The 15,547-nt window shown below is 42.3% G+C and overlaps 1 protein-coding gene across 1 annotated transcript in view; it reads left to right on the top strand.

Annotated features, from left to right (window-relative positions):
- Positions 1-342: 342 nt before the first annotated feature.
- The window catches only part of NLRP5 (NLR family pyrin domain containing 5), a gene marked incomplete at both ends in the record, with an annotated part of 33,577 nt that continues 18,372 nt past the window's right edge, over positions 343-15,547 (top strand). Inside the window, 6 exons of the mRNA XM_079724160.1 lie at positions 343-631; positions 3,474-3,551; positions 6,965-8,561; positions 9,783-9,950; positions 13,221-13,385; positions 15,126-15,296. Of these exons, the coding sequence (XP_079580286.1) occupies positions 343-631; positions 3,474-3,551; positions 6,965-8,561; positions 9,783-9,950; positions 13,221-13,385; positions 15,126-15,296 (2,468 nt within the window). The remainder of the gene's footprint in view (positions 632-3,473; positions 3,552-6,964; positions 8,562-9,782; positions 9,951-13,220; positions 13,386-15,125; positions 15,297-15,547) is intronic.

Genomic DNA, 15,547 nt, shown 5'->3' on the forward strand with positions numbered 1-15,547 from the left:
TTCAGTCTTGCTCTGTGCCAGATGCTATTTCAGGAACTAGGGATACAGGCAGTAAAATATCCCAGAGCTTATATTCTGGTAACAAGATAGATACGGTGTCAAGTAATTATAAGTCTATGAAGAATTGTTACCTGTTAATTGGGCTTTTCTCAGTATCTTTCACAAAAGGAATAGAGAATGTCATTCCATCTGGTGAGTCAATTGAGGCTGTTTGTACAAACTTGAGAATTTGATACAAGGTTCTCCTTTGAATCGTGTCACTTTTCCAACAGGTCCCATTTGCTTCGTTTACCAAAGAATCTACTTCTCCATCAAAACCTGAGCTCTCAGCCTTGCGTTAAGATGGGAGAAGCCAAATTATCCTCCTTTTCCAACTATGGACTGCAATGGTGTTTCAAGCAGCTACACAAAGAAGAGTTTCAGATATTTAAGGCATTACTAAAGGAAAGCGCTTCGGAACCGGCAACCTGCTCTTTTCCACTGGTTGAAGTGGATAATGCCGATTCGGAACAGCTCACCTCCCTCTTGCATGAGCATTATAAAGAATCTTTTGCCTGGAAGATATCCATTGACATCTTTGAAAAGATGAGCCTGTCGGCGCTCTCAGAGATGGCCAGGGATGAGATGAAAAGTGAGTAAGACAGATTTGGGGCAGATCTAGGGGTAGGAGAAAAGGGAGGTGACCTTGAGTTCCCATGGGAATGGGAAAGGTATCATTGTTCTCTACAGCGTGAGTCTGAACTAGGAGAGCTAACTCACTCATTGGTCAACCTCCCTGGCTGGAAGCTATAGAGTCATCTCCAGCCTGTGAAACAATGAAGGAGAAGACATCGGTAGATAAACCCTCTATCTGGAGAGAATTTGGTCAAAGTTAGTAGATGGGATTTGTAGTCAGAAGTGCGTAGCTCTGGTGCCACCACAAGTATGACTTCAGGCAAATTTTGTCCTACTCTGACCCTTGGATTCCACATCTGGGAACAGTAACTGTGATGCTTATCTGTGCTGTTGCAAAGGTTCCATAAGATAATGTATAGAAAGTGGTTAACAAAGCTTCACTCATTTTTTGAGAACACTTATGGCTGTACAGTGGACATCTCCCTTATTTCTTGCCCCAGACTGAGGGACTAAGGTTCAAGGAACTTCTCTAAGGACTGACCTTCCTCAGAATGTTGGTGCCCATATTATAGCAACGTACTTAGATCAAATTGTGTAGTTATCTTAAGGTATTTAGGAGAAAGGTAGTAGAAAAAAATAATAGCTCTCCTTCATCGGAGGAATTGTCTCCTCAACTGTGGACAAAAACTTAACGAAGAGCCCCAAGTGTAAGCAATCAGATTGGCCCTAAAGACTTACAGGTATTACATGCCTATATGTAGCTCATCAGCTGTAGCTGCAAAGGACTTGAACAGAAGCTATTCCTTTGGAGCCTCAAAAAAGCCCTGGGTGGAAAACATATTAGTATTATTCACAGGAAATAAGGGTTATAAAATTAAAATAATAGTTGGTGTTTACCAATCCGTACCCCAGTCTAAATATCATGTTGAAGCTGTCATGTGCCCTGCTATTGATTTTCAAACTCACCCAAAACATAGGTTCCCCATGACAGAAGCTAAAATAGAGATTCTACCAAGTTACACAAGTTGACCAAGTTCGTGACCTAATATGTGACAAAAATTACTTAACATTCATTTTGCGTATCTTTAAATTCTCGTGTGTCATGTGCCAGAGATTTATAGCTTGCAATGCAATAGGGAAGAGGGATAAATAGGCAATTTTTTAAATGGATGGTGTAGAAAACTATGTGAAGACTAGAATCACTTCCTAGAAGAAGTAAGGTTTAGGCTGAGACAAAAATGAAGGAAAGGAATTAACTGAGCTAATTGGGTAGAGAAGAACATTCTGAGCAAAAGAGAGCAACATTATGAACTCTTTAACAAAGAAAGAGGTTGGATAGACCATGAAGCATTGGAGAGAATATGGCAGGAGATGAAGATAAAAAGGTGGTTTAGGGGCTTCCCTGGTGGCGCAGTGGTTGAGAGTCCGCCTGCCGATGCAGGGGACGCGGGTTCGTGCCCCGGTCCGGGAAAATCCCACATGCTACGGAGCGGCTAGGCCCGTGAGCCATGGCCGCTGAGCCTGTGCGTTGGGAGCCTGTGCTCCACAACGGGAGAGGCCACAGCGGTGAGAGGCCCGCGTACCACACACACAAAAAAAGCATGGTCTAGAAGTCAGACAGCATCTTGAAAATAATTTTAATAGCAAAGCATAAGCAATTAAATAGTTTTAAAGGGGTAGGGGTAGAAATAATCAAACAGGCATTTCAACATTGTTGCTGAAGTCATGAGTGGTCTGGAAAGAGTCCTGAGTAGATGTGGGGAGACCAGTTAGGGGTCCATTCTAGCATCCCATGGGAGAAATAAAGGCGGCTTGGACTAGGGTGATGATGGCAGTTAAAGAAGAAGTAGAAATGGAATTGGAAGATATTTTGGATGCAGACACAACAGTGTTTGAGGACTAAATGCAGAGGGAGAATATGGTATCAAGCATGGTACCCAAGTTTCTGGCATGAGTGACGGGGTGGATGGGGTTCCATTGCCTCCTCCCAGGAAATACTGGGAGAGCTGTTTTGCAGCAAGCAGATGGGGGAGGGAGGGGGGAGGGAGGATTGGTCAGTGTTAGAGCTTCTGAGGTGAAGGCGCCTCTATTTGGAGAACTCACAGGCATCTGAGTAGTAAACCAACTATTCTGACGTTCGAGAGAGGTGTTAAGATGACTCTTGATGATTAACTCTTTTTTTGTTAAATTTGTTGATTAATTTTTTTATTTTGGCTGCCTTGGGTTTTCGTTGCTGCATGCGGGCTTTCTCTAGTTTCAGCGAGCGGGGGCTACTTTTCGTTGCGGTGCTTGGGCTTCTCATCACAGTGGCTTCTCTTGTTGCAGAGCACGGGCTCTAGGCACGTGGGCTTCAGTAGTTGTGGCACATGGGCTCAGTAGTTGTGGCTCGCGGGCTCTAGAGCGCAGGCTCAGTAGTTGTGGCACATGGGTTTAGTTGCTCCGCGGCATGTGGGATTTTCCTGGACCAGGGCTCAAACCTGTGTCCCTGCATTGGCAGGAGGATTCTTAACCACTGAGCCACCAGGGAAGCCCTTGACAATTAACTCTTAATAACCATAATATACTGTCTTATTATATGACCTACCCAGGATCATACAGCAAACATGGGACTGAAATGTACATTTACGTGCTCAAAATCAGACACTCTTTACTATAAATCTCTGCTGCTTCACCGTGCCGGTGGTATTTGAGGGTCTGTCTCCATTTTCCTCGTTTCAGACTAGTCATGGAATAAACTGTGAGATCCTGAGCCTAGTCTTCATTGCCCTCAGTAATTTGGGCAGAGGATGTGCTCATCCCTGATTCGGGGACTTGCCATGACTTTATTGAGACATTATCTCATCTACTCTCTATTGCAGAATATTTACTGGCTGAAATACCAGAACATTCTACACCAACAAAGACGGACCAAGGTCCAAGCATGGACGAAGTACCAAGTTAGTGGGGCAGAGGGGGGTGGAAAATGTGTATGAATGATGCTGCTATTAACATTTATGTATAAGGAAATTATCACAGAAAACTATTTACTGAGATCTAAGATAGTAATAGCTCAGTAAGATATGGGGTAGATATATCTAGTAGAATTTGGTGTTGAGGGTTTCAGAAAAACAGAGGTTCAGGAATTGCTCCCACCTTTCTGTTTAGACAACCTGGTGGATGGTGAGGTTGAAAGTCAATGATTTTTTTCAAAAATATTGATTGATTGATTGACTGATTTGGCTGCACAGGGTCTTAGTTGCGGCACACGGGATCTTCGTTGCCACATTCAGGATCTTAGTTGCAGCGTGTGAACTCTTAGTTGTGGCATGGCATGTGGGATCTTAGTTCCCAGACCAGGGATTGAACCTGGGCCCCCTGCATTTGGGAGCGTGGAGTCTCAGCCACTGGACCACCAGGGAAGTCCCGAAAGTCAATGAAGTAAATTTCAAACTCTGAAATCACTTCAAGCTGGACTTTTATTCCATCTGTACAACATAACTTATGTTGGCAGATGTGGGTTACTTTAATCATTCCTTGGGCAAATATTTGAAAACCTAATAGCTGTCAGTATTGTCCATTTTCACTTGGAATGGGTAGTAACAAATACCAACAATGATGACATTTCTAGAATACTTGCCATGGGCCAGGCGCTGTTCTCACATTTTGTGATTATGTCGTGGGATCCTACACCCATCTCATGAGGGAGGTATTAATATCCCCATTTTATTGATGAAAAACTACTGTAGAGTGATGGTGTGGGGCTAAAATTAGATTTCTGTATAAGGGAATGAGCCAAATATCTGTTCCAAAGTAAGTTCAGAAATAGAAGCTTTTTTCTAATTATCATTTACAGGAAACTTACTAGAAGGAGTAAGTTTTTGGTTAGAGGTAAAAGCTGAAATGAGTTTTTGGTGCATTGAATTTGAGGTCCCTTTAAGGTAGTGAGTTAGACATATGATCCTGGATTTTTAGGGAAGAAATCAGCACTAGAGAACAATATTTGGAACTCTTAAGTACAGACATGATCATTAAATCCATGGAAGAAGAAAAAGTGTCTCCCCCCCGACCCCTAGTATCCCCTTTGGTAACCATAAGTTTGTTGTCTATGTCTGTGAGTCTATTTGTTTTGTAAATAAGTTCATTTGTATCATTTTTTAGATTTCACATATAAGTGATATCATATGATATTTGTCTTTGACTTACCTCACTTAGTATGATAAACTCTAGGTCCATTCATGTTGCTGCAAATGGCATTATTTCATTTTTTTATGGCTGAGTAATATTCCATTGTATATATACACAATACTGTACATAAAATAGGTAAACAACAAGTACCTACGGTATAGCACAGGGAACTATATTCAATATCTTATAATAAACCATAATGGAAAATAATCTGAAAAAGAATATGTGTTTATATATACTCATAAATATATATAAATAAATATAGATATATACAAATATTTATATAAATATATATAAACTGAATCACATTGCTATATAGTTGAAAATAACACAACATTGTAAATTAACTGTACTTCAATTTAAAAAAAAAGAAGAAAAAGAAAAAGCGGCTGAGGAAGAGGCAAAGAAGGGTTGAATTCAACTTCAGCCTATCTTTCTGGGGTTCCTCTACCTCTACAAAAACCTACAACTCAGGAGCACAGTCTGTCCTTTTGACAGAAGATAATACATCAGTGTGACCTCAGCAAATAGACCTTGTTCAGATCTCAGAGGGTCTGCTACTTGTTAATACAGATCTGTTCATGACCTTCCTGATGCAGAACAATGAAGTTTAAGATTTAGAACTTTTGTGTAGAGATTTTATGTAGGGCTAGTCACTGTCTCATGCGTTTGTATAGAGAGAGTCTTGCTCTCTCTTTTTTTTTTTTTACAGATAACGGTAGTATCAGCAAATGTAAGGGACCGGATAGGAATTTTTAATTTTTTTTAATTTTTATTTTATATTGGTGTATGGTTGATTTACAGTGTTGTGTTTCATTTCAGGTGTAGAGCAAAGTGATTCAGTAACACATATACATATATCTCTTCTTTTTCAGATTCTTTTCCCACACAGGTTATTACAGGCTGTTGTGTTCCCTGTGCTATACAGTAGGTCCTTCTCAGTTACCTATTTTAGATATAGTAGTGTGTATATTTTTCTCCCTCCCCCCCATTTACCCGTTTGGTAACCATAAGTTTCTCTTCTAGGTCTGTGAGTCTCCTTCTGTTTTGTAAGGAAGTTCATTTGTATCCATTCTTCGATTCCACCTATAAGTGATACCTATGATACTTGTCATTCTCTGTCCCACTTACTTCGCCTAGTATGATCATCTAATTGTTTAGGTTAGTGCATACCTATTGGATGTCAGAGACTGTTAAAGAGGCTACAGGTATGGAGGTAAAATGACAAGGTATTTTTCTCATGGAGCTCACCTTGGAAGCTGGGAGCTAGATAATTAAACACATAAAAGAATTGCCATTTATGACAAATGTTGGGAATAAAATAAAGAGGATACGGTTGAAAGAATTACACTTTGTAATGATAATAGTGGCCATTGCTCATCTTTGCCAAGCCCTGTGCCGATAAATATTGAATGCACTTTGTGTTCCTTAAATATTTGTTGCAGCCCTTGAAGAGGATGTCCATCTCATCTTATAGGTGAGGAAATGGAGGTCCAGAAAATGAGGCAACTTGTTCCAAATCACAGACACTATAGAGCTTCGAGTTCCAGGCAGGACCGGTCTAACTTCAAAGGCTGTGCTTACCTCCTCGTAAAGAGCAGGGTCCCCTGTCACATGGAGCTGTTTCTCCACAGTAGCCCAGGACTCCTGGGCTGGAACTGAATGTGCACACCCATCCCGAGGTCTCGCACGCAGGGCCACGCACACATCCTCAGCTCCCCGAAGCTTCTCTGTCTTTCAGAGACCACATAGGCATGTTCAGTGTAGATTATTCAGTGAATACGTAGTTGCGTGTCCACAGGGCACCGGGTACTGTTACAAATACTGAAGATACAGTAGCAAGTAGCAAAGTCTCTGCACAGAATCCATTGCCGGAGACAGATAATAAGCAAACAAAAATGTAACCTATCAGGTATGAAGTCCTGGAAAGAGAAATCAGGTGAAAGGGACACAGAGCTATTTTTCAGAACATCCGTAAGCTTTGAGGAAGTGATCTTGGTACGAGGGACAGAACTTGTTATATGTACGTTGCTAGGAAGAAACAAAAGACCCACAGCTGTAGGCCGTCTGACTTAGGATCCACTAGGTCTGCGGTTTTTGTTTTGCTTTTTTGCTAGCTTTTTACTAAAATCCAGACTTTCTTCAAACTCTCTATCTCGTTCTTCCTCTCTGCTGTCCGACTCAGGCCACAGAGATGACCAACAGGACTATGAGAGTCACGTGATGAGGAAATTCTCCACGAAGCTGGATGCACACCACAACTTTGAAAAATTTGCCTCTGACTGTCCAGATGTGCACGTGTTGTTGGGGGCTTTTAATCCAGACCAGGGGGGCTTCCGGCCTCTCACTGTGGTTCTACACGGAAAGGCGGGAATCGGGAAATCGGCTCTGGCCAGAAGGATCCTGCTGTTCTGGGCGCAAGGTGAGCTCTACCAGGGCATGTTCTCCTATGTCTTTTTCCTCCACGCCAGAGAGGTACAGTGGACGAGGGAGTGCAGCTTTGCAGAGTTAATCTCCAGGCAGTGGCCAGACACCCAGGTCCAGGTGGAGGGGATCCTGTCCCAACCAGAAAGGCTCTTGTTTGTGGTTGACGGATTTGAGGACCTGGACCTCGCCTTCAAAGACGACGACTCAAATCTCTCTGGAGACTGGGCGGAGAAGCAACCCGTGTCCGTCTTGATGCACAGTCTTCTGAAGAAGGTCTTGCTCCCCGAGTCTTCCCTGATCATCACCGTCCGAGACTCAGGCATAGAAAAGCTCCAATCCGTGCTCCTGTCTCCCCGTTACCTGTTGGTTGGGGGACTCTCAGTGGAAAAAAGGATGCAGTTGCTTCTTGAGCATATGAAGCATGAACATCAAAAGATGCAAACCTTGCGTTCAGTAGTGGGCAACCACGAGGTGTTTGACAAGTGCCAGGTGTCCGTCGTGTGCTCCCTGGTCTGTGAGGCTCTCAAGCTGCAAGAGGCACCAGGAAAGAGCCTTTCCATCCCTTGCCAGACTCTCACGGGCTTGTATGCCTCATTCGTGTTCCATCAGCTCGCTCCAAAAGATGCAGTCAGGAGCTGTCTGCGTCAGGAAGAAAGAGTCACCTTGAAGGGCTTGTGCCAGATGGCTGTGGAAGGTGTGTGGAATACGAAGTTCATGTTTTACAGCGATGACCTGGGCATTCACGGACTGAAGGAGCCTGAGCTCTCCGCTCTGTTTCACACAAGCATCCTTCTCCAAGGCAGCTGCTGTGAAGAGTGTTACATGTTCTTACACCTCAGCCTCCAGGAGTTCTTTGCTGCCTTGTACTATGTCCTGGAAGGATTGGAAGGAGAGGGGGACCCCTACCCTCTGTTCACTGAGAATGTAAAGAGTTTGATGGAACTCAAGCAAGTCGACGTCAACGTCCACTTGGTCCAGATGAAGAGGTTCTTGTTTGGCCTCATGAGCAAAGAGGTGATGGGGGCGCTGGGAACCCTCCTGGGATGTCCTGTCCCCCTGGTGGCAAAGCAGAGGCTTCTGCACTGGATCTCTTTGTTGGGTCAACACACCAACACCACTGCCCCGCTAGACTTCCTTGACGCCTTCTACTGTCTTTTTGAGACACAGGATGACGAGTTTGTTCGCTCGGCATTGAACAGCTTCCAAGAAGTGTGGCTTCCACTGAACCGGCCAATGGACTTAATAGTGTCTTCTTTCTGTTTCCGGCATTGCCAGTATTTACGGAAAATTCGGTTGGATGTCAGAGAGGTCCCAAAGCATGAATTTGCTGAGGCATGGCCCAGCATTCCCCAAGGGTGAGTGCCTTACCTCTGCAATTTTTTTTCCATCTTTGGGAGGGGGGCTATAATTGACAAATGAAAATTGCATATATTTAAGATGTATGCCTTGGTGTTTTGATGTACCTGAAATAATCATCACCATCGAGCGAATTAGCATACCCATTACCTCATATAGTTATCATTGTCTTTGTGTGTGTGTGTGTGGTGAAAACACTTAAGACTACCTACTATCCCTAGGCACATTGTTGTACATTAGCTCTCCAGAATGTATTTATCCTGCATAACTGAAACTTTGTACCCTTTGGCCAACATCTCCCCATTTCCCCACCCCCATCCCCAGGCAACCACCACTCTACATTCTGCTTCTATGAATTCGACTATTTTAGAATCTCCATGTAAGTGAGATCATGCATGTCTCTCTGTTACTGCTTTTTTCCATTAGCATAATATCCTCTAGCTTCATCCCAGTTGTTGCAAATGGCAGGACTTTCTTCTCTTTTAAGGCTGAATGATATTCCATTTTGTGTGTATACCACATTTTCTTTATCCACTTATCCACTGACGGACACTTGGGTTGTTTCCATGTCTTGGCTATTGTGAATAATAGAGTACAAATATCTCTTTGCGATCCTGATTTCAATTCTTTTTTTTTTTTTTTTTTTTTGCGGTACGCGGGCCTCTCACTGCTGTGGCCCCTCCCGTTGCGGAGCACAGGCTCCGGACGCGCAGGCCCAGCGGCCATGGCTCACGGGCCCAGCCGCTCCGCGGCATGTGGGATCTTCCCGGACCGGGGCACGAACCCGCGTCCCCTGCATCGGCAGGCGGACTCTCAACCACTGTGCCACCACGGAAGCCCTCAATTCTTTGATATACCCCCCAGAAGTGGGATTGCTGGATCACGTGGTAGTTTTATTCTTAATCTGGGGGGGAACTCCATACTGTTTTCAGTAGAGGCTGTACCCTCTGACATTCAAGGGGGAGCTAGAATTTCAGCACAAATCTTACTCGAGAGCTGGAGGTGTGCCCCGTGGGTGTCGAAATATTCAGGAGGCAGGTGGTTATGAGAGCACTTCTCCAGAGCATGAGGTGAGATCTGCTACACTGGCCTCAGAGTCTCTAAAACCATCCCTGTCCCGCCCTAATACACTGGTTTCTCTCCCCGGGCATTTTTGGGGCAGTTGTTCATGTCAGAATCCATCCTGTGGAAGCAAATGCTTATTTCCTTCTCCAACATAGCCTGCAGATCAAAAGCCACGATGAGCACTGGGAACACCTCTGCTCCGTGCTCAGCACCCACCCAAACCTACGACAGCTCGACTTGAGCGGCAGCATCTTGAGTGAAGAGGCCATGAAGACCCTCTGCATCAAGCTGAGGCAGCCAACCTGTAAAATACAGAATCTGATGTAAGGCTTCCCAACCCTTGTACATGCCCCTCTGCCTGGCTGTGTCATGGCTCTCCTCTCCCACCTACTGAGGAAGACCAATCTATAAAATGTATTTGGAGGGAATAAGTGCCATGGAAGATATAGGAACTAAGTTCCCAAAAGCACAGGATGGGGAATGACTAAAGACCTTGTGAAGGGATTACTAAGGTGGGTTCATTTACTCGGGGTCTTGAAGGATGAATAGGAGTTTGTTAGTGGGGGAAAAGTGAGGGAGGCTCATTTCAATAAATGGTAGAGCATGAGGCAATAGCAAGATCAAAGTGCATGATCTGTGAGAGCCTTTAAATCAGTCCTTAATGCTTTTAGGCTAATAAGGTAACATATTTAAATACCCAATATATTGGGTTGGCCCAAAAGTTCGTTCGGGTTTTTCCATAACATCTTACGGAAAAACCCAAATGAGCTTTTTGGGCCAACCCAATAAGTTCCTGGGTCTGTTGGAGACGCCAGGGTACTTACCAGACACCTAGAGCAGGAAATGAAGGGCTTGTTCTACTTCAACAAAGGTTCTATTTTTACTTTTCCCTCCAAGACCAAGTGAACCACATGTGACACTCAAGACTAGACCAAGTCAAGTTCTTGGCTGCAAACATTTTCCTCTCCTGGCCACTTCTATCTCTTCCCTAATTAGTTTCCTTAAACTGGGCTGAGCCAAGGAGCTTGGTGATCCCAGAATAAGGAACAATGCTTTGTTCACCTTAAGTCCTACACCAAACTTGATTTCTCTGTCAGCTGTTATATTAACTGTTTTTCCCTTGGGGATCCCTCCCCACTAGCTGCCCCTATGTTAAGCTCTTGTTACACCCTGTCACTTGCTTTAATCCATGTCATCCATATATACACTACCAAATATAAAATAGATAGCTAGTGTGAAGCAGCCTCATAGCACAGGGAGGTCAGCTCGGGTGCTTTGTGACCACCTAGAGGGGTGGGATAGGGAGGGTGGGAGGGAGATGCAAGAGGGAGGAGATATGGGGATATATGTATATGTATGGCTGATTCACTTTGTTATACAGCAAAAACTAACACACCGTTGTAGAGCAATTATACTCCAATAAAGATGTTAAAAAAAAAGTAACTAAAAAAAAAATCCATGTCATCACTGTATTTGTCATTCAACCCTAATACATGATAATGGTAAGCAGATTCAGGAAGTACAAAGGATTTTCAGTAAGTCCCTTGATGCCTCTTCAGCTTCCTGTTTGCCTAATTACTTTCACATGTTCGCATAAATTTTCCATGGAATTATAAATATATAGTGGCATATGAAGTTTTTAATCCAAATGATATCACTTTGCACAGTCTGACATTTGACTTTTTTCTTCAACTTGAACTTGGCTAGATATCTGTAGCTGTATTCTTAATGAACTATAACATATTTCATTCTTTTTTTATAAATTTTTTGGAGTATATTTGATTTACAGTGTTGTGTTAGTTTCTGCTGCATAGCAAAGTGAATTATCTATACATATACATACATCCATTCTTTTTTAGATTCTTTTCCCATGTAGGTCATTACAGAGTATTGAGTGGAGTTCTCTGTGCTATACAGTAGGTCCTTATTAGTTATCTATTTTATATATAGTAGTGTGTATATGTCAATCCCAATCCCCCAATTTAGCCCTCCCCCACCCTTTCCCCCTTGGTAATCATAAGTTTGTTTTCTGCATCTGTGATTCTATTTCTGTTTTGTAGATAGGTTCATTTGTACCATTTTTTTTAGATTCCACATAGTGATATCATATATTTATCTTTCTCTATCTGACTTACTTCACTTAGTATGATAATCTCTAGGTCCATCCATATAGCTGAAAATGGCATTAGTTTGTTCTTTTTATGGCTGAGTAATATTCCATTGTATATATGTACCACGTCTTCTTTATCCATTCATCTGTTGATGGACACTTAGGTTGTTTCCATGTCCTGGCTATTGTAAGTAGTGCTGCAGTGAACATTGGGGTACATGTATCTTTTTGAATTATGGCTTTCTCTGGATATATGCCCAGGAGTGGGATTGCTGGATCCTATGGTAGCTCTATTTTTAGCTTTCTTATGCATAACTCTTTTGCCTGTTTTGAATGTCTTCCCTGATAGGTTAAGCTCCATAGGGCACAGAATATTAGCATTTGTTTAATACACTCCCAGTGACTGATGCATCATAGGTAGTCAAGTATTTGCTGCTTTAAGATAAGATACTTTTGAACTTTGAACAATGCAGGAATTGTTTTGACCCTTGAACAATGCCAAGCCCTGGCCCCATGCAGTCAAAAATCCAAACGTAACTTTTGACTCCCCAAAAACTTAACCACTAATAGTCTCCTGTTGACCAGAAGCCTTACCAATAACATAGTCAATTAATACATATTTATATATGTATTATATACTGTAGTCTTACAATAAAGTAAGCTAGAGAAAAGAAGATGTTATTAAGAAAATCATAAGGAAGAGAAAGTACATTTTTACAGTACTGTATTTATTGATACCATAAATTGACATTGTCTATTTATAAGGGGAATCATTTGTCAGAATCTCCATCAATATTATATGATACAAAATACTTTATATGTTATATGTATAACATACATATGTGTATATACATACGTGTAACAGTGAACATCAAAAATGAAAACATAATGTGAAAGAAATTCATATTTATTTACAGGTATAATGATTCATGCATAGATAATGAAGAAGCAGCAATAAGATTGCTTTATGGTAGCCTAGCCTGTACACTAATGAATGAATCATTATAAAATCTTTATGGCATCCATAGTACAGTCACACTCATAATACAGTATTGGAAACATTGTTACATTTAAAAAAAAACACCTGTGATGATCAGCTGATACAGTGTCTACAATGATGAGAGAGAAAGGCAGACTGTACAGTAATGCAATTCTTTGAAAGCAAAGTTATAAAACAGTGAGAAAACAAACACATTAATTTTATACTGAATATCACTCACCTTATTCCTGTGTAATGATAGGCTATCCACTTCAGTACAAGTTTTGCACACAATGTTCTACATATATATTTTTATATATTTATTGAAAAAAAATCCATGTAAGTGGATTCGTGCAGTTTAAATCCATGTTATTTGAGGGGCAATTGTAAATGCAAATAATGAGAGATCAGAGTTGAAATGGAAGAAAGAGCAAGAAGGAAACATTAGGATACAACCAAGTGTCACCCAAATGTCTGACTAGTGTTTTCTTTCCTCTTCTGTAGATTTACAGGTGCCCAGATTACCCCTGGTCTCCGTCACCTCTGGCTAACTCTTATCAACCGAAATATTAAATACCTGGACTTGGAAAGCACTCACCTGAAGGATAGAGATGTTATGATGGCATGTGAAGCAGTAAAGCACCCAAACTGTTTGCTGGAGTCTCTGAGGTAAGTCCTGGGTATGGTTTTTGCTTTGCAGATTTCAGGGCTTTATTGTTTTTACTTTTTATTTTGAAATAATCATTCACAGAAAGCTGCTAAAATATTATAGAGGATCAGGAGTCTGGATAAGGTTGGTGGCGATGGCTGCACAACAGTGTGTATATCATTAATGCCACTGAATTTTACACTGAAAAGTTAAGATGGTAAATTTTGTGTTATGTATATTTCACCACCACAAGAAAAAAGTAACTTTCAATTTTTTTTCTGGCAAAAACCAATTTTATTTAGGCTGTTAAAACATTTATTTTTTATTGTGGTAACATTGACTTGTATATATGAAACCTATATAACATTATATTTCTTTTTGATTAATTAATTAATTTTTGGCTGTGTTGGGTCCTCGTTGCTGCGCATAGGCATTCTCTAGTTGCGGTGAGCGGGGGCTACTCTTTGTTGCAGTGAACAGGCTTCTTGTGGTGGCTTCTCTTGTTGCGGAGCACGGGTTCTAGGCGTGCAGGCTTCAGTAGTTGTGGCACACAGGCTTAGTAGTTGTGGCTCTCGTACTCTAGAGTGCAGGCTCAGTAGTTGTGGCACACAGGCTTAGTTGCTCTGTGGCATGTGGGATCTTCGTGGACCAGGGCTCAAACCTGTGTCCCCTGCATTGGCAGGCGGATTCCTAACCACTGCGCCACCAGGGAAGCCCAGGTCCTACTGTTAACACGCAGCTTCCAAGACCCTGCTGGGCACAGGCAGTCTGCTTATAGAAGCAGAGGGAGCTTGGGGAAACCTGGAGGTCTTATGGACCTGACCCAGAAGTGGTTCAACTCACTTCCCCTCATATTCTCTTAGCAGGAACTCAGTTGTGTGATCATACTCACTGCAAGGCAGGCTGTGAAATGTAGTCCAACTCTGCATCCAGGTAAAAGCAAGAACAGGTTTGCACAGTTAGAGCAATGCCTGGCTGCGGTATTTACTCTTTTAATCCTCACAAGCACCACTGTGATTGGTAGCAGTTATCTCCATGTTTCAGATGGTAAAGCTACTTGCAGAACGGCAGATTATGTGACACATCAGGCCTAGAGGATATACTATTTAAGGGTACCAACTTGCCAATAGATAAATAGGTCCTGGAGATCTAATGCACAGTATAATGATTATAGATGCCCCAGTATTGTATTATAAACATCAAAATTGCTAGGAGACTAGATCTTAATTATTCCCACCAAAAACAAAAAAAAAGAAATGATAACATGTGATGTGATACAGGTTGTAGCTACTGCTACACTGGCAATCATATTGCAATATATAAATGTATCAAATCAATGTATACATATTGCAATGTATAAGTATATCAAGTTACACCTGATACTTATACAGTGTTATATGTCAGATAAATATACGAGATGTCAGCTTTTGATAATTGCTATGAATAAAATAATACTGAAGCAAGAGGATGGGGTTGGGTAGGGCAGGGCAGGCATAGTTAAGGAAGGTAGTGAGACCCACTTACTCAGAAGACATGACACTCTGGAGAGTGAATGGAAAATTGAACCACAAAAAGACCTGGGGCTGGGATGACGAGGGGTGTTGCAAACAGAAACAGCAAATGCTCAGACCCTCAGGCCAGAGCAAACAGCATCCAGGAACCAGCCAAATGGACTGAGTGGCTGCCGTGCGGGGAAGGAGGGGAAATGGCTTGCTTCTGGGAGGAGATGAGGATGTGTCTCCCCTTGCCTGTCTCTGCAGGTTGGATCACTGTGAATTAACCCACACCTGTTGTCAGGTGATCTCCCAAATGCTTGTTACATCCATCAGCCTGAAATCCCTGAGCCTGGCAGGAAATAAGGTGACGGACCAGAGCATAAAGTCTCTCTGTGATGCCTTGAAGGTCACACAGTGCACCCTGCAGAAGCTTATGTGAGTTGAACTCTGTTCACCAGAGTTATCTTCTCTTGAGATCATCCAAGTCACGGGGGAAAAGGGAGGGGAATTGACTGATGCGTAAGCCGAGGGTTAGAATGGGAGATGGGACCTCATGGGAGAGCCCAATGTGAAGGTTTGAGAAAGACCCAAAAACTAACATCTATGTCTTTGCTACTGACTCCAAACTGATATAAAAGACCAGAGCAGAAGCTGAATTTGAAGAAACAGAGTAGAATGGAGGTTTC

This window comes from Hyperoodon ampullatus (assembly GCF_949752795.1).
Source record: "Hyperoodon ampullatus genome assembly, chromosome: 18".
Lineage (NCBI taxonomy): Eukaryota > Metazoa > Chordata > Mammalia > Artiodactyla > Ziphiidae > Hyperoodon > Hyperoodon ampullatus.